General features: G+C 58.0%; 1 protein-coding gene across 1 annotated transcript in view; it reads left to right on the top strand.

Annotated features, from left to right (window-relative positions):
- Positions 1-23,015, top strand: part of uxt (ubiquitously-expressed, prefoldin-like chaperone) — a 28,707-nt gene extending 5,692 nt beyond the window's left edge. Inside the window, exons 4-6 of the mRNA XM_068025100.1 lie at positions 9,656-9,763; positions 10,135-10,198; positions 22,729-23,015. Coding sequence (XP_067881201.1) covers positions 9,656-9,763; positions 10,135-10,198; positions 22,729-22,791 — 235 coding nt within the window. The 3' untranslated portion in view covers positions 22,792-23,015. The remainder of the gene's footprint in view (positions 1-9,655; positions 9,764-10,134; positions 10,199-22,728) is intronic.
- The last annotated feature ends 267 nt before the right edge of the window (positions 23,016-23,282 follow it).

Below are 23,282 nucleotides of genomic sequence, written 5' to 3'. Positions count from 1 at the left end.
TAACAGGCTCGAGGAGGGGCAGAATGGGCCTCCTCCTGCTCCTGTGTAGCAGGCTCGAGGAGGGGCAGAATGGGCCTCCCTCCTGTTACTGTGTAACAGGCTCGAGGAGGGGCAGAATGGGCCTCCTCCTGCTCCTGTGTAACAGGCTCGAGGAGGGGCAGAATGGGCCTCCTCCTGTTCCTGTGTAACAGCCTCGAGGAGGGGCAGAATGGGCCTCCTCCTGTTCCTGTGTAACAGCCTCGAGGAGGGGCAGAATGGGCCTCCTCCTGTTGCTGTGTAACAGGCTCGAGGAGGGGCAGAATGGGCCTCCTCCTGTTCCTGTGTAACAGGCTCGAGAGGGGGCTGAATGGGCCTCCTCCTGTTCCTGTGTAACAGGCTCGAGGAGGGGCTGAATGGGCCTCCTCCTGTTCCTTTGTAACAGGCTCGAGGAGGGGCAGAATGGGCCTCCTCCTGCTCCTGTGTAGCAGGCTCGAGGAGGGGCAGAATGGGCCTCCCTCCTGTTCCTGTGTAACAGGCTCGAGGAGGGGCAGAATGGGCCTCCCTCCTGTTCCTGTGTAACAGGCTCGAGGAGGGGCAGAATGGGCCTCCTCCTGCTCCTGTGTAACAGGCTCGAGGAGGGGCAGAATGGGCCTCCTCCTGCTCCTGTGTAACAGGCTCGAGGAGGGGCAGAATGGGCCTCCTCCTGTTCCTGTGTAACAGCCTCGAGGAGGGGCAGAATGGGCCTCCTCCTGTTCCTGTGTAACAGCCTCGAGGAGGGGCAGAATGGGCCTCCTCCTGTTACTGTGTAACAGGCTCGAGGAGGGGCAGAATGGGCCTCCTCCTGTTGCTGTGTAACAGGCTCGAGGAGGGGCAGAATGGGCCTCCTCCTGTTCCTGTGTAACAGGCTCGAGAGGGGGCTGAATGGGCCTCCTCCTGTTCCTGTGTTGCAGGCTCGAGGAGGGGCAGAATGGGCCTCCTCCTGTTCCTGTGTAACAGGCTCGAGGAGGGGCAGAATGGGCCTCCTCCTGTTGCTGTGTAACAGGCTCGAGGAGGGGCAGAATTGGCCTCCTCCTGTTCCTGTGTAACAGGCCCGAGAGGGGGCTGAATGGGCCTCCTCCTGTTCCTGTGTTGCAGGCTCGAGGAGGGGCAGAATGGGCCTCCCTCCTGTTCCTGTGTAACAGGCTCGAGGAGGGGCAGAATGGGCCTCCTCCTGCTCCTGTGTAACAGGCTCGAGGAGGGGCAGAATGGGCCTCCTCCTGTTCCTGTGTAACAGGCTCGAGAGGGGGCTGAATGGGCCTCCTCCTGTTCCTGTGTAACAGGCTCGAGGAGGGGCAGAATTGGCCTCCTCCTGTTCCTGTGTAACAGGCCCGAGAGGGGGCTGAATGGGCCTCCTCCTGTTCCTGTGTTGCAGGCTCGAGGAGGGGCAGAATGGGCCTCCTCCTGTTCCTGTGTAATAGGCTTGAGAGGGGCTGAATGGGTCTCCTCCTGTTCCTGTGTAACAGGCTCGAGGAGGGGCAGAATGGGCCTCCTCCTGTTCCTGTGTAACAGCCTCGAGGAGGGGCTGAATGGCCTCCTCCTGTTACTGTGTAATAGGCTTGAGAGGGGCTGAATGGGCCTCCTCCTGTTCCTGTGTAACAGCCTCGAGGAGGGGCTGAATGGGCCTCCTCCTGTTCCTGTGTAACAGCCTCGAGGAGGGGCAGAATGGGCCTCCTCCTGTTCCTGTGTAACAGCCTCGAGGAGGGGCTGAATGGGCCTCCTCCTGTTCCTGTGTAACAGCCTCGAGGAGGGGCAGAATGGGCCTCCTCCTGTTCCTGTGTAACAGGCTCGAGAGGGGGCTGAATGGGCCTCCTCCTGTTCCTGTGTAACAGGCTCGAGGAGGGGCAGAACGGGCCTCCTCCTGTTCCTGTGTTGCAGGCTCGAGGAGGGGCAGAATGGGCCTCCTCCTGTTCCTGTGTAACAGGCTCGAGGAGGGGCAGAATTGGCCTCCTCCTGTTCCTGTGTAACAGGCCCGAGAGGGGGCTGAATGGGCCTCCTCCTGTTCCTGTGTTGCAGGCTCGAGGAGGGGCAGAATGGGCCTCCCTCCTGCTCCTGTGTAACAGGCTCGAGGAGGGGCAGAATGGGCCTCCCTCCTGCTCCTGTGTAACAGGCTTGAGAGGGGCTGAATGGGCCTCCTCCTGTTGCTGTGTAACAGGCTCGAGGAGGGACAGAATGGGCCTCCCTCCTGCTCCTGTGTAACAGGCTCGAGGAGGAGCAGAATGGGCCTCCCTCCTGTTCCTGTGTAACAGGCTCGAGGAGGGGCTGAATGGGCCTCCTCCTGTTCCTGTGTAACAGGCTCGAGGAGGGGCAGAATGGGCCTCCCTCCTGCTCCTGCGTAACAGGCTCGAGGAGGGGCAGAATGAGCCTCCCTCCTGCTCCTGTGTAACAGGCTCGAGGAGGGGCAGAATGGGCCTCCCTCCTGCTCCTGCGTAACAGGCTCGAGGAGGGGCAGAATGGGCCTCCTCCTGTTCCTGTGTAACAGGCTCGAGAGGGGGCTGAATGGGCCTCCTCCTGTTCCTGTGTAACAGGCTCGAGAGGGGGCTGAATGGGCCTCCCTCCTGCTCCTGTGTAACAGGCTCGAGGAGGGGCAGAATGGGCCTCCTCCTGTTCCTGTGTAACAGGCTCGAGGAGGGACAGAATGAGCCTCCCTCCTGCTCATGTGTAACAGCCTCGAGGAGGGGCAGAATGGGCCTCCTCCTGTTACTGTGTAACAGGCTCGAGGATGGGCAGAATGAGCCTCCTCCTGCTCCTGTGTAACAGGCTCGAGGAGGGGCAGAATGAGCCTGCTCTTGTTCTTGTGTAACAGGCTCGAGGAGGGGCAGAATGGGCCTCCTCCTGCTCCTGTGTAACAGGCTCGAGGAGGGGCTGAATGAGCCTCCCTCCTGCTCCTGTGTAACAGGCTCGAGGAGGGGCAGAATGGGCCTCCCTCCTGCTCCTGTGTAACAGGCTCGAGGAGGGGCTGAATGAGCCTCCCTCCTGCTCCTGTGTAACAGGCTCGAGGAGGGGCAGAATGGGCCTCCCTCCTGCTCCTGTATAACAGGCTCGAGGAGGGGCTGAATGAGCCTCCCTCCTGTTCCTGTGTAACAGGCTCGAGGAGGGGCAGAATGGGCCTCCCTCCTGCTCCTGTGTAACTGGCTCGAGGAGGGGCAGAATGGGCCTCCCTCCTGCTCCTGTGTAACTGGCTCGAGGAGGGGCAGAATGGGCCTCCCTCCTGCTCCTGTGTAACTGGCTCGAGGAGGGGCAGAATGGGCCTCCCTCCTGCTCCTGTGTAACTGGCTCGAGGAGGGGCAGAATGGGCCTCCCTCCTGCTCCTGTGTAACAGGCTCGAGGAGGGGCAGAATGGGCCTCCTCCTGTTCCTGTGTAACAGGCTTGAGGAGGGGCTGAATGGGCCTCCTCCTGTTCCTGTGTAACAGCCTCGAGGAGGGGCAGAATGAGCCTGCTCTTGTTCTTGTGTAACAGGCTCGAGGAGGGGCAGAATGGGCCTCCTCCTGTTCCTGCGTAACAGGCTCGAGGAGGGGTAGAATGGGCCTCCTCCTGTTCCTTTGTAACAGGCTCGAGGAGGGGCAGAATGAGCCTCCCTCCTGCTCCTGTGTAACAAGCTCGAGGAGGGGCAGAATGGGCCTCCTCCTGTTACTGTGTAACAGGCTCGAGGAGGGGCAGAATGGGCCTCCTCCTGTTACTGTGTAACAGGCTCGAGGAGGGGCAGAATGGGCCTCCTCCTGTTCCTGTGTAACAGGCCCGAGAGGGGGCTGAATGAGCCTGCTCTTGTTCTTGTGTAACAGGCTCGAGGAGGGGCAGAATGGGCCTCTCTCCTGTTCCTGTGTAGCAGGCTCGAGGAAGGGCAGAATGGGCCTCCCTCCTGCTCCTGTGTAACAGGCTCGAGGAGGGGCAGAATGGGCCTCCCTCCTGTTACTGTGTAACAGGCTCGAGGAGGGGCAGAATGGGCCTCCCTCCTGCTCCTGTGTAACAGGCTCGAGGAGGGGCAGAATGGGCCTCCCTCCTGTTACTGTGTAACAGGCTCGAGGAGGGGCAGAATGGGCCTCCCTCCTGCTCCTGTGTAACAGGCTCGAGGAGGGGCAGAATGGGCCTCCCTCCTGTTCCTGTGTAACAGGCTCGAGGAGGGGCTGAATGGGCCTCCTCCTGTTCCTTTGTAACAGGCTCGAGGAGGGGCAGAATGGGCCTCCCTCCTGTTCCTGTGTAACAGGCTCGAGGAGGGGCTGAATGGGCCTCCTCCTGTTCCTTTGTAACAGGCTCGAGGAGGGGCAGAATGGGCCTCCTCCTGCTCCTGTGTAGCAGGCTCGAGGAGGGGCAGAATGGGCCTCCCTCCTGTTACTGTGTAACAGGCTCGAGGAGGGGCAGAATGGGCCTCCTCCTGCTCCTGTGTAACAGGCTCGAGGAGGGGCAGAATGGGCCTCCTCCTGTTCCTGTGTAACAGCCTCGAGGAGGGGCAGAATGGGCCTCCTCCTGTTCCTGTGTAACAGCCTCGAGGAGGGGCAGAATGGGCCTCCTCCTGTTGCTGTGTAACAGGCTCGAGGAGGGGCAGAATGGGCCTCCTCCTGTTCCTGTGTAACAGGCTCGAGAGGGGGCTGAATGGGCCTCCTCCTGTTCCTGTGTAACAGGCTCGAGGAGGGGCTGAATGGGCCTCCTCCTGTTCCTTTGTAACAGGCTCGAGGAGGGGCAGAATGGGCCTCCTCCTGCTCCTGTGTAGCAGGCTCGAGGAGGGGCAGAATGGGCCTCCCTCCTGTTCCTGTGTAACAGGCTCGAGGAGGGGCAGAATGGGCCTCCCTCCTGTTCCTGTGTAACAGGCTCGAGGAGGGGCAGAATGGGCCTCCTCCTGCTCCTGTGTAACAGGCTCGAGGAGGGGCAGAATGGGCCTCCTCCTGCTCCTGTGTAACAGGCTCGAGGAGGGGCAGAATGGGCCTCCTCCTGTTCCTGTGTAACAGCCTCGAGGAGGGGCAGAATGGGCCTCCTCCTGTTCCTGTGTAACAGCCTCGAGGAGGGGCAGAATGGGCCTCCTCCTGTTACTGTGTAACAGGCTCGAGGAGGGGCAGAATGGGCCTCCTCCTGTTGCTGTGTAACAGGCTCGAGGAGGGGCAGAATGGGCCTCCTCCTGTTCCTGTGTAACAGGCTCGAGAGGGGGCTGAATGGGCCTCCTCCTGTTCCTGTGTTGCAGGCTCGAGGAGGGGCAGAATGGGCCTCCTCCTGTTCCTGTGTAACAGGCTCGAGGAGGGGCAGAATGGGCCTCCTCCTGTTGCTGTGTAACAGGCTCGAGGAGGGGCAGAATTGGCCTCCTCCTGTTCCTGTGTAACAGGCCCGAGAGGGGGCTGAATGGGCCTCCTCCTGTTCCTGTGTTGCAGGCTCGAGGAGGGGCAGAATGGGCCTCCCTCCTGTTCCTGTGTAACAGGCTCGAGGAGGGGCAGAATGGGCCTCCTCCTGCTCCTGTGTAACAGGCTCGAGGAGGGGCAGAATGGGCCTCCTCCTGCTCCTGTGTAACAGGCTCGAGGAGGGGCAGAATGGGCCTCCTCCTGTTCCTGTGTAACAGCCTCGAGGAGGGGCAGAATGGGCCTCCTCCTGTTCCTGTGTAACAGCCTCGAGGAGGGGCAGAATGGGCCTCCTCCTGTTACTGTGTAACAGGCTCGAGGAGGGGCAGAATGGGCCTCCTCCTGTTGCTGTGTAACAGGCTCGAGGAGGGGCAGAATGGGCCTCCTCCTGTTCCTGTGTAACAGGCTCGAGAGGGGGCTGAATGGGCCTCCTCCTGTTCCTGTGTTGCAGGCTCGAGGAGGGGCAGAATGGGCCTCCTCCTGTTCCTGTGTAACAGGCTCGAGGAGGGGCAGAATGGGCCTCCTCCTGTTGCTGTGTAACAGGCTCGAGGAGGGGCAGAATTGGCCTCCTCCTGTTCCTGTGTAACAGGCCCGAGAGGGGGCTGAATGGGCCTCCTCCTGTTCCTGTGTTGCAGGCTCGAGGAGGGGCAGAATGGGCCTCCCTCCTGCTCCTGTGTAACAGGCTCGAGGAGGGGCAGAATGGGCCTCCCTCCTGCTCCTGTGTAACAGGCTTGAGAGGGGCTGAATGGGCCTCCTCCTGTTGCTGTGTAACAGGCTCGAGGAGGGACAGAATGGGCCTCCCTCCTGCTCCTGTGTAACAGGCTCGAGGAGGGGCAGAATGGGCCTCCCTCCTGTTCCTGTGTAACAGGCTCGAGGAGGGGCTGAATGGGCCTCCTCCTGTTCCTGTGTAACAGGCTCGAGGAGGGGCAGAATGGGCCTCCCTCCTGTTCCTGTGTAACAGGCTCGAGGAGGGGCAGAATGGGCCTCCCTCCTGCTCATGTGTAACAGGCTCGAGGAGGGGCAGAATGAGCCTCCCTCCTGCTCATGTGTAACAGGCTCGAGGAGGGGCAGAATGAGCCTCCCTCCTGCTCATGTGTAACAGGCTCGAGGAGGGGCAGAATGGGCCTCCCTCCTGCTCCTGTGTAACAGGCTCGAGGAGGGGCAGAATGGGCCTCCCTCCTGCTCCTGTGTAACAGGCTCGAGGAGGGGCAGAATGGGCCTCCCTCCTGCTCCTGCGTAACAGGCTCGAGGAGGGGCAGAATGGGCCTCCTCCTGTTCCTGTGTAACAGGCTCGAGAGGGGGCTGAATGGGCCTCCTCCTGTTCCTGTGTAACAGGCTCGAGAGGGGGCTGAATGGGCCTCCCTCCTGCTCCTGTGTAACAGGCTCGAGGAGGGGCAGAATGGGCCTCCTCCTGTTCCTGTGTAACAGGCTCGAGGAGGGACAGAATGAGCCTCCCTCCTGCTCATGTGTAACAGCCTCGAGGAGGGGCAGAATGGGCCTCCTCCTGTTACTGTGTAACAGGCTCGAGGATGGGCAGAATGAGCCTCCTCCTGCTCCTGTGTAACAGGCTCGAGGAGGGGCAGAATGAGCCTGCTCTTGTTCTTGTGTAACAGGCTCGAGGAGGGGCAGAATGGGCCTCCTCCTGCTCCTGTGTAACAGGCTCGAGGAGGGGCTGAATGAGCCTCCCTCCTGCTCCTGTGTAACAGGCTCGAGGAGGGGCTGAATGAGCCTCCCTCCTGCTCCTGTGTAACAGGCTCGAGGAGGGGCAGAATGGGCCTCCCTCCTGCTCCTGTGTAACAGGCTCGAGGAGGGGCTGAATGAGCCTCCCTCCTGCTCCTGTGTAACAGGCTCGAGGAGGGGCAGAATGGGCCTCCCTCCTGCTCCTGTATAACAGGCTCGAGGAGGGGCTGAATGAGCCTCCCTCCTGTTCCTGTGTAACAGGCTCGAGGAGGGGCAGAATGGGCCTCCCTCCTGCTCCTGTGTAACTGGCTCGAGGAGGGGCAGAATGGGCCTCCCTCCTGCTCCTGTGTAACTGGCTCGAGGAGGGGCAGAATGGGCCTCCCTCCTGCTCCTGTGTAACTGGCTCGAGGAGGGGCAGAATGGGCCTCCCTCCTGCTCCTGTGTAACTGGCTCGAGGAGGGGCAGAATGGGCCTCCCTCCTGCTCCTGTGTAACAGGCTCGAGGAGGGGCAGAATGGGCCTCCTCCTGTTCCTGTGTAACAGGCTTGAGGAGGGGCAGAATGAGCCTGCTCTTGTTCTTGTGTAACAGGCTCGAGGAGGGGCAGAATGGGCCTCCTCCTGTTCCTGTGTAACAGCCTCGAGGAGGGGCAGAATGAGCCTGCTCTTGTTCTTGTGTAACAGGCTCGAGGAGGGGCAGAATGGGCCTCCTCCTGTTCCTGTGTAACAGCCTCGAGGAGGGGCAGAATGAGCCTGCTCTTGTTCTTGTGTAACAGGCTCGAGGAGGGGCAGAATGGGCCTCCTCCTGTTCCTGCGTAACAGGCTCGAGGAGGGGTAGAATGGGCCTCCTCCTGTTCCTTTGTAACAGGCTCGAGGAGGGGCAGAATGGGCCTCCCTCCTGCTCCTGTGTAACAAGCTCGAGGAGGGGCAGAATGGGCCTCCTCCTGTTACTGTGTAACAGGCTCGAGGAGGGGCAGAATGGGCCTCCTCCTGTTACTGTGTAACAGGCTCGAGGAGGGGCAGAATGGGCCTCCTCCTGTTCCTGTGTAACAGGCCCGAGAGGGGGCTGAATGAGCCTGCTCTTGTTCTTGTGTAACAGGCTCGAGGAGGGGCAGAATGGGCCTCTCTCCTGTTCCTGTGTAGCAGGCTCGAGGAAGGGCAGAATGGGCCTCCCTCCTGCTCCTGTGTAACAGGCTCGAGGAGGGGCAGAATGGGCCTCCCTCCTGTTACTGTGTAACAGGCTCGAGGAGGGGCAGAATGGGCCTCCCTCCTGCTCCTGTGTAACAGGCTCGAGGAGGGGCAGAATGGGCCTCCCTCCTGTTACTGTGTAACAGGCTCGAGGAGGGGCAGAATGGGCCTCCCTCCTGCTCCTGTGTAACAGGCTCGAGGAGGGGCAGAATGGGCCTCCCTCCTGTTCCTGTGTAACAGGCTCGAGGAGGGGCTGAATGGGCCTCCTCCTGTTCCTGTGTAACAGGCTCGAGGAGGGGCTGAATGGGCCTCCCTCCTGTTACTGTGTAACAGGCTCGAGGAGGGGCAGAATGGGCCTCCCTCCTGTTCCTGCGTAACAGGCTCGAGGAGGGGCAGAATGGGCCTCCCTCCTGCTCCTATGTAACAAGCTCGAGGAGGGGCTGAATGAGCCTGCTCTTGTTCTTGTGTAACAGGCTCGAGGAGGGGCAGAATGGGCCTCTCTCCTGTTCCTGTGTAGCAGGCTCGATGAGGGGCAGAATGGGCCTCCCTCCTGCTCCTGTGTAACAGGCTCGAGGAGGGGCAGAATGGGCCTCCCTCCTGTTACTGTGTAACAGGCTCGTGGAGGGGCAGAATGGGCCTCCCTCCTGCTCCTGTGTAACAGGCTCGAGGAGGGGCAGAATGGGCCTCCCTCCTGTTACTGTGTAACAGGCTTGAGGAGGGGCTGAATGGGCCTCCTCCTGTTCCTTTGTAACAGGCTCGAGGAGGGGCAGAATGGGCCTCCCTCCTGTTCCTGTGTAACAGGCTCGAGGAGGGGCTGAATGGGCCTCCTCCTGTTCCTTTGTAACAGGCTCGAGGAGGGGCAGAATGGGCCTCCTCCTGCTCCTGTGTAGCAGGCTCGAGGAGGGGCAGAATGGGCCTCCCTCCTGTTACTGTGTAACAGGCTCGAGGAGGGGCAGAATGGGCCTCCTCCTGCTCCTGTGTAACAGGCTCGAGGAGGGGCAGAATGGGCCCCCTCCTGTTACTGTGTAACAGGCTCGAGGAGGGGCAGAATGGGCCTCCCTCCTGCTCCTCTGTAACAGGCTCGAGGAGGGGCTGAATGGGCCTCCCTCCTGCTCCTGTGTAACAGGCTCGAGGAGGGGCAGAATGGGCCTCCTCCTGTTCCTGTGTAACAGGCCCGAGAGGGGCTGAATGGGCCTCCTCCTGTTCCTGTGTAACAGGCTCGAGGAGGGGCTGAATGGGCCTCCTCCTGTTACTGTGTAACGGCTCGAGGAGGGGCAGAATGGGCCTCCTCCTGTTCCTGTGTAGCAGGCTCGAGGAGGGGCTGAATGAGCCTCCTCCTGATGCACTTACACAGTGAGTGATTCCCTTTCCAAGTCCCCCCTCCGTGACTGCGTGTATTTCTGGTAAGGAGGTTTAACCGCAGGAGTGAAACTGTGCGAACTGTGTGTTTGCAGGCCAGACGCGTCGATGATTTTCATCTCGGTGGGTTATGGATTCTTCGTAGAGCTCACGTTTTCCGAGGCCCTGAGGTTTATAGAGAAGAAATCCCTTCAGCTGACTGAGTGAGTTTAACCCCTGACTGCTTTGCCTTTCGTCCCGGCCCTGGAGGCGCCAGTCAGATCATGGGGCTCGGGTGTCTGGAGTGGGGTCCCAAACCCAGAACCGACTGACCTTACGGTGAGAGTGTTAACCCACTGAGCCAAGGCTGGCCCTGCACTGCACACCACTGCCACTTTGTGCGTCGGTGGTGGAGGGAATGAATGTGGAGCTCGGTACGACTCCGACCGGCGGGTTCACTTGCTTACTGGGTCACCGGGTGTGGGTGGGTGAGGGCGTTGCATGTGCAGGATGGCAGATAGTTCATGAGCACAGCACCAGGGCCGACGGCACTGCTGCACACAGGTAACGCGTGGCTCTTGTCCTTTGTGTCTAGGCTGTCAGAGAGGCTGAGCAAAGACGCGGCCAAGATTAAAGGCAACATCCGGATGGTGCTGGAGGTGAGCAGCAATGGAGGGGCGGGGGGCGGGTGGACGGCATGGGGGCACGATGGCTCAGGAGGGGGGAGCGAAGGATCGGGGGTGGGGCTGCGGGATGTGTGAGTTACCAGAAAGTCAGGGCTGGAGGAGGGACTTGGGGTTCTCAAGGGTGGGGTCTCGGTTTGAGAGTCGGAGTCCTCGAGGACGGGGTCTGTGTCTGAGAGTCGGGGTTCTCGAGTGTGGGATCTCGGTTTGAGATTCGGGGTTCTCGAGGGTGGGATCTCGGTTTGAGAGTCGGGGTTCTCGAGGACGGGGGTCTCGGCTTGAGAGTCGGGGTTCTCGAGGGTGGGGTCTCGGTTTGAGAGTCGGGGTTCTCGAGGGTGGGGTCTCGGTTTGAGAGTCGGGGTTCTCGAGGGTGGGGTCTCGGTTTGAGAGTCGGGGTTCTCGAGGGTGGGGTCTCGGTTTGAGAGTCGGGTATCTCGAGGTTGGGGTCTCGGTTTGAGAGTCGGGGTTCTCGAGGGTGGGGTTTCAGTTTGAGAGTCGGGGTTCTCGAGGACGGGGGTCTCGGTTTGAGAGTCGGGGTTCTCGAGGACGGGGGTCTCGGTTTGAGAGTTGGGTTCTCGAGGGTGGGATCTCGGTTTGAGAGTCGGGGCTCTCGAGGACGGGGTCTCGGTTTGAGAGTCGGGGTTCTCGAGGACGGGGGTCTCAGTTTGAGAGTCGGGTTCTCGAGGGTGGGATCTCGGTTTGAGAGTCGGGGTTCTCGAGGATGGGGTCTTGGTTTGAGAGCCGGGGTTCTCGAGGGTGGGGTCTCGGTATGAGAGTCGAGGTTCTCGAGGACGGGGTCTCGGGTGGAGAGTCGGAGTTTTCGAGGACGGAGTCTCAGTTTGAGAGTCGGGGTTCTCGATGGTGGGGTCTCTGTTTGAGAGTCGGGGTTCTCGATGGTGGGGTCTCTGTTTGAGAGTCAGGGTTCTCGATGGTGGGATCTCGGTTTGAGAGTCGGGGTTCTCGATGGGGTCTCAGTTTGAGAGTCGGGGTTCTCGATGGTGGGGTCTCTCTTTGAGAGTTGGGGTTCTCGAGGGTGGGGTCTCGGTTTGAGAGTCAGGGTTCTCGATGGGGTCTCAGTTTGAGAGTCGGGGTTCTCGATGGTGGGGTCTCTCTTTGAGAGTTGGGGTTCTCGAGGGTGGGGTCTCGGTTTGAGAGTCAGGGTTCTCGATGGTGGGATCTCGGTTTGAGACTCGGGGTTCTCGATGGTGGGATCTCGGTTTGAGAGTCGGGGTTCTCGATGTGGGGTCTCTGATTGAGAGTCAGGGTTCTCGATGGGGTCTCAGTTTGAGAGTCGGGGTTCTCGATGGTGGGGTCTCTCTTTGAGAGTTGGGGTTCTCGAGGGTGGGGTCTCGGTTTGAGAGTCAGGGTTCTCGATGGTGGGATCTCGGTTTGAGACTCGGGGTTCTCGATGGTGCGATCTCGGTTTGAGAGTCGGGGTTCTCGAGGGTGGGATCTCGGTTTGAGAGTCAGGGTTCCCGATGGTGGGGTCTCAGTTTGAGAGTCGGGGTTCTCGATGGTGGGGTCTCTGTTTGAGAGTCGAGGTTCTCGAGGGTGGGATCTCGGTTTGAGGGTCGGGGTTCTCGAGGGTGGGGTCTCGGTTTGAGAGTCGGGGTTCTCGAGGACGGGGTCACGGTTTGAGAGTCGGGGTTCTCGAGGGTGGGATCTCGGGTGGAGAGTCAGGGTTCTCGAGGGTGGGGTCTCAGTTTGAGAGTCGGGGTTCTCGATGGTGGGGTCTCTGTTTGAGAGTCGGGGTTCTCGATGGTGGGGTCTCTGTTTGAGAGTCAGGGTTCTCAATGGTGGGATCTCGGTTTGAGAGTCGGGGTTCTCGAGGGTGGGATCTCGGTTTGAGAGTCAGGGTTCTCGATGGTGGGGTCTCTCTTTGAGAGTCGGGGTTCTCGAGGGTGGGGTCTCGGTTTGAGAGTCAGGGTTCTTGATGGTGGGATCTCGGTTTGAGAGTCGGGGTTCTCGATGGTCGGGTCTCAGTTTGAGAGTCAGGGTTCTCGATGGTGGGGTCTCTGTTTGAGAGTCGGGGTTTTCGATGGTGGGGTCTCAGTTTGAGAGTCGGGGTTCTCGATGGTGGGGTCTCTGTTTGAGAGTCAGTGTTCTTGATGGTGGGGTCTCTGTTTGAGAGTCGGGGTTCTCGATGGTGGGATCTCAGTTTGAGAGTCGGGGTTCTCGATGGTGGGGTCTCAGTTTGAGAGTCGGGGTTCTCGATGGTGGGGTCTCTGTTTGAGAGTCGGGGTTCTCGATGGTGGGGTCTCTGTTTGAGAGTCGAGGTTCTCGATGGTGGGGTCTCAGTTTGAGAGTCGGGGTTCTCGATGGTGGGGTCTCTGTTTGAGAGTCGGGGTTCTCGATGGTGGGGTCTCAGTTTGAGAGTCGGGGTTCTCGATGGTGGGGTCTCAGTTTGAGAGTCGGGGTTCTCGATGGTGGGGTCTCTGATTGAGAGTCGGGCTCTCGATGGTGGGGTCTCAGTTTGAGAGTCAGGGTTCTCGATGGTGGGGTCTCTGATTGAGAGTCGGGGTTCTCGATGGTGGGGTCTCAGTTTGAGAGTCGGGGTGCTCGATGGTGGGGTCTCGGTTTGAGAGTCAGGGTTCTCGATGGTGGGATCTCTGATTGAGAGTCGGGGTTCTCGATGGTGGGGTCTCAGTTTGAGAGTCGGGGTGCTCGATGGTGGGGTCTCGGTTTGAGAGTCAGGGTTCTCGATGGTGGGATCTCGGTTTGAGAGTCGGGGTTCTCGATGGTGGGGTCTCTGTTTGAGAGTCGGGGTTCTCGATGGTGGGGTCTCGGTTTGAGAGTCGGGGTTCTCGATGGTGGGATCTCGGTTTGAGAGTCGGGGTTCTCGATGGTGGGGTCTCTGATTGAGAGTCGGGGTTCTCGAGGGTGGGGTCTCGGTTTGAGAGTCGGGGTTCTCGATGGTGGGATCTCGGTTTGAGAGTCGGGGTTCTCGAGGGTGGGATCTCAGTTTGAGAGTCAGGGTTCTCGATGGTGGGGTCTCTGTTTGAGAGTCGGGGTTCTCGATGGTGGGGTCTCTGTTTGAGAGTCAGGGTTCTCGATGGTGGGGTCTCAGTTTGAGAGTCAGGGTTCTCGATGGTGGGATCTCGGTTTGAGAGTCAGGGTTCTCGATGGTGGGGTCTCAGTTTGAGAGTTGGGGTTCTCGATGGTGGGGTCTCTGTTTGAGAGTCAGGGTTCTCGATGGTGGGAGCTCGGTTTGAGAGTCGGGGTTCTCGAGGGTTGGGTCTCTGTTTGAGGGTCGGGGTTCTCAAGGGTGGGGTCTCTGTTTGAGAGTCAGGGTTCTCGATGGTGGGATCTCGGTTTGAGAGTCAGGGTTCTCGATGGTGGGATCTCGGTTTGAGAGTCGGGGTTCTCGATGGTGGGGTCTCTGTTTGAGAGTCGGTGTTCTCGATGGTGGGGTCTCGGTTTGAGAGTCAGGGTTCTCGATGGTGGGGTCTCGGTTTGAGAGTCGGGGTTCTCGATGGTAGGGTCTCTGTTTGAGAGTCAGGGTTCTCGATGGTGGGGTCTCTGTTTGAGAGTCGGGGTTCTCGATGGTGGGATCTCGGTTTGAGAGTCGGGGTTCTCGATGGTGGGATTTCGGTTTGAGAGTCAGGGTTCTCGATGGTGGGGTCTCTGTTTGAGAGTCGGGGTTCTCGATGGTGGGGTCTCAGTTTGAGAGTCAGGGTTCTCGATGGTGGGGTCTCAGTTTGAGAGTCAGGGTTCTCGATGGTGGGGTCTCAGTTTGAGAGTCGGGGTTCTCGATGGTGGGGTCCCTGATTGAGAGTCGGGGTTCTCGATGGTGGGGTCTCAGTTTGAGAGTCGGGGTTCTCGATGGTGGGATCTCGGTTTGAGAGTCGGGGTTCTCGAGGGTGGGATCTCAGTTTGAGAGTCAGGGTTCTCGATGGTGGGGTCTCTGTTTGAGAGTCGGGGTTCTCGATGGTGGGGTCTCTGTTTGAGAGTCAGGGTTCTCGATGGTGGGGTCTCAGTTTGAGAGTCAGGGTTCTCGATGGTGGGATCTCGGTTTGAGAGTCAGGGTTCTCGATGCTGGGGTCTCAGTTTGAGAGTTGGGGTTCTCGATGGTGGGGTCTCTGTTTGAGAGTCAGGGTTCTCGATGGTGGGGTCTCGGTTTGAGAGTCGGGGTTCTCGAGGGTTGGGTCTCTGTTTGAGGGTCGGGGTTCTCAAGGGTGGGGTCTCTGTTTGAGAGTCAGGGTTCTCGATGGTGGGATCTCGGTTGAGAGTCAGGGTTCTCGATGGTGGGATCTCGGTTTGAGAGTCGGGGTTCTCGATGGTGGGGGTCTCTGTTTGAGAGTCGGGGTTCTCGATGGTGGGATCTCAGTTTGAGAGTCGGGGTTATCGAAGGTGGGATCTCAGTTTGAGAGTCAGAGTTCTCGATGGTGGGATCTCGGTTTGAGAGTCGGGGTTCTCGATGGTGGGGTCTCTCTTTGAGAGTCGGGGTTCTCGATGATGGGGTCTCTGTTTGAGAGTCAGGGTTCTCAAGGGTGGGGTCTCAGTTTGAGAGTCAGGGTTCTCGATGGTGGGATCTCGGTTTGAGAGTCGGGGTTCTCGATGGTGGGATCTCAGTTTGAGAGTCAGGGTTCTCGAGTGTGGGATCTCGGTTTGAGAGTCGGGGTTCTCGATGGTGGGATTTCGGTTTGTTAGTCAGGGTTCTCGATGGTGGGATTTTGGTTTGAGAGTCAGGGTTCTCGATGGTGGGGTCTCAGTTTGAGAATCGGCGTTCTCGATGGTGGGATCTCTGTTTGAGAGTCGGGGTTCTCGATGGTGGGATCTCGGTTTGAGAGTCGGGGTTCTCGATGGTGGGGTCTCTGTTTGAGAGTCGGGGTTCTCGATGGTGGGGTCTCTGTTTGAGAGTCGGGGTTCTCGATGGTGGGATCTCTGTTTGAGAGTCAGGGTTCTCGATGGTGGGGTCTCTGTTTGAGAGTCAGGGTTCTCGATGGTGGGGTCTCAGTTTGAGAGTCAGGGTTCTCGATGGTGGGGTCTCTGTTTGAGAGTCAGGGTTCTCGATGGTGGGGTCTCGGTTTGAGAGTCGGGGTTCTCGATGGTGGGATCTCGGTTTGAGAGTCAGGGTTCTCGATGGTGGGGTCTCTGTTTGAGAGTCGGGGTTCTCGATGGTGGGGTCTCTGTTTGAGAGTCGGTGTTCTCGATGGTGGGGTCTCGGTTTGAGAGTCAGGGTTCTCAATGTGGGGTCTCTGTTTAAGAGTCGGGGTTCTCGATGGTGGGGTCTCTGTTTGAGAGTCGGGGTTCTCGATGGTGGAATCTCGGTTTGAGAGTCGGGGTTCTCGATGGTGGGATTTCGGTTTGAGAGTCAGGGTTCTCGATGGTGGGGTCTCTGTTTGAGAGTCGGGGTTCTCGATGGTGGGGTCTCAGTTTGAGAGTCAGGGTTCTCGATGGTGGGGTCTCAGTTTGAGAGTCGGGGTTCTCGATGGTGGGGTCTCAGTTTGAGAGTCGGGGTTCTCGATGGTGGGGTCTCTGATTGAGAGTCGGGGTTCTCGATGGTGGGGTCTCAGTTTGAGAGTCGGGGTTCTCGATGGTGGGGTCTCAGTTTGAGAGTCGGGGTTCTCGATGGTGGTGTCTCAGTTTGAGAGTCAGGGTTCTCGATGGTGGGAGCTCGGTTTGAGAGTCAGGGTTCTCGATGGTGGGATCTCGGTTTGAGAGTCGGGGTTCTCGATGGTGGGGTCTCAGTTTGAGAGTCGGGTTTCTCGATGGTGGGGTCTCTGTTTGAGAGTCAGGGTTCTCGATGGTGGGGTCTCAGTTTGAGAGTCAGGGTTCTCGATGGTGGGATCTCGGTTTGAGAGTCAGGGTTCTCGATGGTGGGGTCTCAGTTTGAGAGTCGGGGTTCTCGATGGTGGGGTCTCTGTTTGAGAGTCAGGGTTCTCGAGGGTGGGGTCTCAGTTTGAGAGTCAGGGTTCTCGATGGTGGGATCTCGGTTTGAGAGTCGGGGTTCTCGATGGTGGGATCTCAGTTTGAGAGTCGGGGTTCTCGATGGTGCGGTCTCAGTTTGAGAATCGGGGTTCTCGATGGTGGGATCTCTGTTTGAGAGTCGGGGTTCTCGATGGGATCTTGGTTTGAGAGTCGGGGTTCTCGATGGTGGGGTCTCTGTTTGAGAGTCGGGGTTCTCGATGGTGGGGTCTCTGTTTGAGAGTCGGGGTTCTAGATGGTGGGATCTCTGTTTGAGAGTCAGGGTTCTCGATGGTGGGGTCTCTGTTTGAGAGTCAGGGTTCTCGATGGTGGGGTCTCAGTTTGAGAGTCAGGGTTCTCGATGGTGGGGTCTCTGTTTGAGAGTCAGGGTTCTCGATGGTGGGGTCTCGGTTTGAGAGTCAGGGTTCTCGATGGTGGGGTCTCGGTTTGAGAGTCAGGGTTCTCGATGGTGGGATCTCGGTTTGAGAGTCGGGGTTCTCGATGGTGGGATCTCGGTTTGAGAGTCGGGGTTCTCGATGGTGGGGTCCCTGTTTGAGAGTCGGGGTTCTCGATGGTGGGGTCTCTGTTTGAGAGTCGGGGTTCTCGATGGTGGGGTCTCTGTTTGAGAGTCGGGGTTCTTGAGGGTTGGGTCTCTGTTTGAGGGTCGGGGTTCTCGAGGGTGGGGTCTCTGTTTGAGAGTCAGGGTTCTCGATGGTGGGATCTCGGTTTGAGAGTCAGGGTTCTCGATGGTGGGATCTCGGTTTGAGAGTCGGGGTTCTCGATGGTGGGGGTCTCTGTTTGAGAGTCGGGGTTCTCGATGGTGGGGTCTCTGTTTGAGAGTCAGGGTTCTCGATGGTGGGATCTCAGTTTGAGAGTCGGGGTTCTTGAGGGTGGGATCTCGGTTTGAGAGTCAGGGTTCTCGATGGTGGTGTCTCAGTTTGAGAGTCGGGGTTCTCGATGGTGGGGTCTCTGTTTGAGAGTCAGGGTTCTCGATGGTGGGATCTCGGTTTGAGAGTCAGTGTTCTCGATGGTGGGGTCTCAGTTTGAGAGTCGGGGTTCTCGATGGTGGGGTCTCTGTTTGAGAGTCAGGGTTCTCGAGGGTGGGGTTTCAGTTTGAGAGTCAGGGTTCTTGATGGTGGGATCTCGGTTTGAGAGTCGGGGTTTTCGATGGTGGGATCTCAGTTTGAGAGTCGGGGTTCTCGATGGTGGGATTTCTGTTTGATAGGGTTCTCGATGGTGTGATTTCGGTTTGAGAGTCAGGGTTCTCGATGGTGGGGTCTCAGTTTGAGAGTCAGGGTTCTCGATGGTGGGATCTCGGTTTGAGAATCAGGGTTCTCGATGGTGGGATCTCGGTTTGTGAGTCGGGGTTCTCGATGGTGGGGTCTCTGTTTGAGAGTCGGGGTTCTCGATGGTGGGGTCTCTGTTTGAGAGTCAGGGTTCTCGATGATGGGGTCTCGGTTTGAGAGGCGGGGTTCTCGATGGTGGGGTCTCTGTTTGAGAGTCAGGGTTCTCGATGATGGGGTCTCGGTTTGAGAGGCGGGGTTCTCGACGGTGGGATCTCAGTTTGAGAGTGAGGGTTCTCGATGGTGGGATCTCGGTTTGAGAGGCAGGGTTCTCGATGGTGGGGTCTCTGTTTGAGAGTCAGGGTTCTCGATGGTGGGATCTTGGTTTGAGAGGCAGGGTTCTCGATGGTGGGGTCTCTGAGAGTCAGGGTTCTCGATGGTGTGATCTCGGTTTGAGAGGCAGGGTTCTCGATGGTGGGGTCTCTGTTTGAGAGTCCGTGTTCTCGATGGTGGGGTCTCTGTTTGAGAGTCGGGGTTCTCGATGGTGGGGTCTCTGTTTGAGAGTCAGGGTTCTCGATGATGGGGTCTCGGTTTGAGAGTCGGGGTTCTCGATGGTGGGGTCTCAGTTTGAGAGTCAGGGTTCTCGATGGTGGGGTCTCTGTTTGAGAGTCAGGGTTCTCGATGATGGGGTCTCGGTTTGAGAGGCAGGGTTCTCGATGGTGGGGTCTCTGTTTGAGAGTCAGGGTTCTCGATGATGGGGTCTCGGTTTGAGAGGCAGGGTTCTCTATGATGGGGTCTCAGTTTGAGAGTCAGGGTTCTCGATGATGGGGTCTCAGTTTGAGAGGCGGGGTTCTCGATGGTGGGATTTCGGTTTGAGAGTCAGGGTTCTCGATGGTGGGGTCTCAGTTTGAGAGTCGGGGTTCTCGATGGTGGGGTCTCTGTTTGAGAGTCGGGGTTCTCGATGGTGGGGTCTCAGTTTGAGAGTCGGGGTTCTCGATGGTGGGGTCTCAGTTTGAGAGTCGGGGTTCTCGATGGTGGGGTCTCAGTTTGAGAGTCGGGGTTCTCGATGGTGGGGTCTCTGATTGAGAGTCGGGGTTCTCGATGGTGGGGTCTCAGTTTGAGAGTCGGGGTTCTCGATGGTGGGGTCTCAGTTTGAGAGTCGGGGTTCTCGATGGTGGTGTCTCAGTTTGAGAGTCAGGGTTCTCGATGGTGGGAGCTCGGTTTGAGAGTCAGGGTTCTCGATGGTGGGATCTCGGTTTGAGAGTCGGGGTTCTCGATGGTGGGGTCTCAGTTTGAGAGTCAGGGTTCTCGATGATGGGGTCTCGGTTTGAGAGTCGGGGTTCTCGATGGTGGGAGCTCGGTTTGAGAGTCAGGATTCTCGATGGTGGGATCTCTGTTTGAGAATCGGGGTTCTCGATGGTGGGGTCTCTGTTTGAGAGTCGGGGTTCTCAATGGTGGGGTCTCGGTTTGAGAGTCGGGGTTCTCGATGGTGGGATCTCGGTTTGAGAGTCGGGGTTCTCGAGGGTTGGGTCTCTGTTTGAGGGTCGGGGTTCTCGAGGGTGGGGTCTCTGTTTGAGAGTCAGGGTTCTCGATGGTGGGATCTCGGTTTGAGAGTCAGGGTTCTCGATGGTGGGATCTCGGTTTGAGAGTCGGAGTTCTCGATGGTGGGGGTCTCTGTTTGAGAGTCGGGGTTCTCGATGGTGGGGTCTCTGTTTGAGAGTCAGGGTTCTCGATGGTGGGATCTCAGTTTGAGAGTCGGGGTTCTTGAGGGTGGGATCTCGGTTTGAGAGTCAGGGTTCTCGGTGGTGTCTCAGTTTGAGAGTCGGGGTTCTCGATGGTGGGGTCTCTGTTTGAGAGTCAGGGTTCTCGATGGTGGGATCTCGGTTTGAGAGTCAGTGTTCTCGATGGTGGGGTCTCAGTTTGAGAGTCGGGGTTCTCGATGGTGGGGTCTCTGTTTGAGAGTCAGGGTTCTCGAGGGTGGGGTTTCAGTTTGAGAGTCAGGGTTCTTGATGGTGGGATCTCGGTTTGAGAGTCGGGGTTCTTGATGGTGGGATCTCAGTTTGAGAGTCGGGGTTCTCGATGGTGGGATTTCTGTTTGATAGTCAGGGTTCTCGATGGTGTGATTTCGGTTTGAGAGTCAGGGTTCTCGATGGTGGGGTCTCAGTTTGAGAGTCAGGGTTCTCGATGGTGGGATCTCGGTTTGAGAATCAGGGTTCTCGATGGTGGGATCTCGGTTTGAGAGTCGGGGTTCTCGATGGTGGGGTCTCTGTTTGAGAGTCGGGGTTCTCGATGGTGGGGTCTCTGTTTGAGAGTCAGGGTTCTCGATGATGGGGTCTCGGTTTGAGAGGCGGGGTTCTCGATGGTGGGGTCTCTGTTTGAGAGTCAGGGTTCTCGATGATGGGGTCTCGGTTTGAGAGGCGGGGTTCTCGACGGTGGGATCTCAGTTTGAGAGTGAGGGTTCTCGATGGTGGGATCTCGGTTTGAGAGGCAGGGTTCTCGATGGTAGGGTCTCTGTTTGAGAGTCAGGGTTCTCGATGGTGGGATCTCGGTTTGAGAGGCAGGGTTCTCGATGGTGGGGTCTCTGTTTGAGAGTCAGGGTTCTCGATGGTGTGATCTCGGTTTGAGAGGCAGGGTTCTCGATGGTGGGGTCTCTGTTTGAGAGTCAGGGTTCTCGATGGTGGGGTCTCTGTTTGAGAGTCGGGCTTCTCGATGGTGGGGTCTCTGTTTGAGAGTCAGGGTTCTCGATGATGGGGTCTCGGTTTGAGAGTCGGGGTTCTCGATGGTGGGGTCTCAGTTTGAGAGTCAGGGTTCTCGATGGTGGGGTCTCTGTTTGAGAGTCAGGGTTCTCGATGATGGGGTCTCGGTTTGAGAGGCAGGGTTCTCGATGGTGGGGTCTCTGTTTGAGAGTCAGGGTTCTCGATGATGGGGTCTCGGTTTGAGAGGCAGGGTTCTCGATGATGGGGTCTCAGTTTGAGAGTCAGGGTTCTCGATGATGGGGTCTCAGTTTGAGAGGCAGGGTTCTCGATGGTGGGATTTCGGTTTGAGAGTCAGGGTTCTCGATGGTGGGGTCTCAGTTTGAGAGTCGGGGTTCTCGATGGTGGGGTCTCTGTTTGAGAGTCGGGGTTCTCGATGGTGGGGTCTCGGTTTGAGAGTCGGGGTTCTCGAGGGTGGGGTCTCAGTTTGAGAGTCACGATTCTCGAGGGTGGGGTCTCAGTTTGAGAGTCAGGGTTCTCGATGGTGGGGTCTGTGTTTGAGAGTCGGGGTTCTCGATGGTGGGGTCTCGGTTTGAGAGTCGGGGTTCTCGAGGGTGAGGTCTCAGATTGAGAGTCAGGGTTCTCGATGGTGGGGTCTCAGTTTGAGAGTCAGGGTTCTCGATGGTGGGGTCTCAGTTTGAGAGTCAGGGTTCTCGATGGTGGGGTCTCAGTTTGAGAGTCAGGGTTCTCGATGGTGGGGTCTCAGTTTGAGAGTCAGGGTTCTTGATGGTGGGGTCTCAGTTTGAGAGTCGGGGTTCTCGATGGTGGGATCTCGGTTTGAGAGTCGGGGTTCTCGAGGGTTGGGTCTCTGTTTGAGGGTCGGGGTTCTCGAGGGTGGGGTCTCTGTTTGAGAGTCAGTGTTCTCGATGGTGGGATCTCGGTTTGAGAGTCAGGGTTCTTGATGGTGGGATCTCGGTTTGAGAGTCGGGGTTCTCGATGGTGGGGGTCTCTGTTTGAGAGTCGGGGTTCTCGATGGTGGGGTCTCTGTTTGAGAGTCAGGGTTCTCGATGGTGGGATCTCAGTTTGAGAGTCGGGGTTCTTGAGGGTGGGATCTCGGTTTGAGAGTCAGGGTTCTCGATGGTGGTGTCTCAGTTTGAGAGTCGGGGTTCTCGATGGTGGGATTTCGGTTTGAGAGTCAGTGTTCTCGATGGTGGGGTCTCAGTTTGAGAGTCAGGGTTCTCGATGATGGGGTCTCGGTTTGAGAGGCGGGGTTCTCGACGGTGGGATCTCAGTTTGAGAGTGAGGGTTCTCGATGGTGGGATCTCGGTTTGAGAGGCAGGGTTCTCGATGGTGGGGTCTCTGTTTGAGAGTCAGGGTTCTCGATGGTGGGATCTCGGTTTGAGAGGCAGGGTTCTCGATGGTGGGGTCTCTGTTTGAGAGTCAGGGTTCTCGATGGTGTGATCTCGGTTTGAGAGGCAGGGTTCTCGATGGTGGGGTCTCTGTTTGAGAGTCAGGGTTCTCGATGGTGGGGTCTCTGTTTGAGAGTCGGGGTTCTCGATGGTGGGGTCTCTTTGAGAGTCAGGGTTCTCGATGATGGGGTCTCGGTTTGAGAGTCGGGGTTCTCGATGGTGGGGTCTCGGTTTGAGAGTCAGGGTTCTCGATGGTGGGGTCTCTGTTTGAGAGTCAGGGTTCTCGATGATGGGGTCTCGGTTTGAGAGGCAGGGTTCTCGATGGTGGGGTCTCTGTTTGAGAGTCAGGGTTCTCGATGATGGGGTCTCGGTTTGAGAGGCAGGGTTCTCGATGATGGGGTCTCAGTTTGAGAGTCAGGGTTCTCGATGATGGGGTCTCAGTTTGAGAGGCGGGGTTCTCGATGGTGGGATTTCGGTTTGAGAGTCAGGGTTCTCGATGGTGGGGTCTCAGTTTGAGAGTCGGGGTTCTCGATGGTGGGGTCTCTGTTTGAGAGTCGGGGTTCTCGATGGTGGGGTCTCGGTTTGAGAGTCGGGGTTCTCGAGGGTGGGGTCTCAGTTTGAGAGTGGGGATTCTCGAGGGTGGGGTCTCAGTTTGAGAGTCAGGGTTCTCGATGGTGGGGTCTGTGTTTGAGAGTCGGGGTTCTCGATGGTGGGGTCTCGGTTTGAGAGTCGGGGTTCTCGAGGGTGAGGTCTCAGTTTGAGAGTCAGGGTTCTCGATGGTGGGGTCTCAGTTTGAGAGTCAGGGTTCTCGATGGTGGGGTCTCAGTTTGAGAGTCAGGGTTCTCGATGGTGTCGTCTCAGTTTGAGAGTCAGGGTTCTCGATGGTGGCGTCTCAGTTTGAGAGTCAGGGTTCTTGATGGTGGGGTCTCAGTTTGAGAGTCGGGGTTCTCGATGGTGGGATCTCGGTTTGAGAGTCGGGGTTCTCGATGGTGGGGTCTCTGTTTGAGAGTCGGGGTTCTCGATGGTGGGGTCTCTGTTTGAGAGTCGGGGTTCTCGATGGTGGGGTCTCTGTTTGAGAGTTAGACTGACTGGTCTGTCCTCCTCCTGCACTTTTCTTTGCTGAGCTGGTGTGGGACGGTGATGGAGTCTGGAGCCGGGGGGATTGAGTTAATCCCTGTACTAATTGTGGGCCTTCTGAATCCATCCACTTGCAGGCCCTCTGTGAGCTCCAGGGATTCAAGGACTTACCGATGGAGACCAGGAGGGATATCTTCTGAGCCCTGCCGGCGGATGGTGTTTGACCTGGGGAGTGAGAAGAGGTGGAGCGTGGAGTGGAAGGGAGGGGCACTGCGGGGGGATGATGGAGTTGAGCAAGCAGGAGTATCAATGTACATATCGACATCCAAATCATTTATTTAAGTAATTGAGCTGAAATATACAGGATGCGAGGAGGCTTTCTAAATACTGCACATCTCTACTGTTTAAATATTTGTAAAACTAATATTCCCAAGTGTCATTCTGTTCCAACATTTTCACATTTCCATTTCACCCCACCCCACACACACACTGACTCTCGCTGGGGTACGGGGGTCCCACACACACTGACTCTCACTGGGGTTCGGGGATCCCACACACACTGACTCTCACTGGGGTACGGGGGTCCCACACACACACTGACTCTCACTGGGGTACGGGGGTCCCACACACACACTGACTCTCACTGGGGTACGGGGGTCCCACACACACTGACTCTCACTGGGGTACGGGG

Source organism: Heterodontus francisci, unplaced genomic scaffold, assembly GCF_036365525.1.
Source record: "Heterodontus francisci isolate sHetFra1 unplaced genomic scaffold, sHetFra1.hap1 HAP1_SCAFFOLD_822, whole genome shotgun sequence".
In the NCBI taxonomy this organism is placed as follows: Eukaryota; Metazoa; Chordata; class Chondrichthyes; order Heterodontiformes; family Heterodontidae; genus Heterodontus; species Heterodontus francisci.
This window is presented reverse-complemented; position numbering and strand designations above follow the sequence as displayed.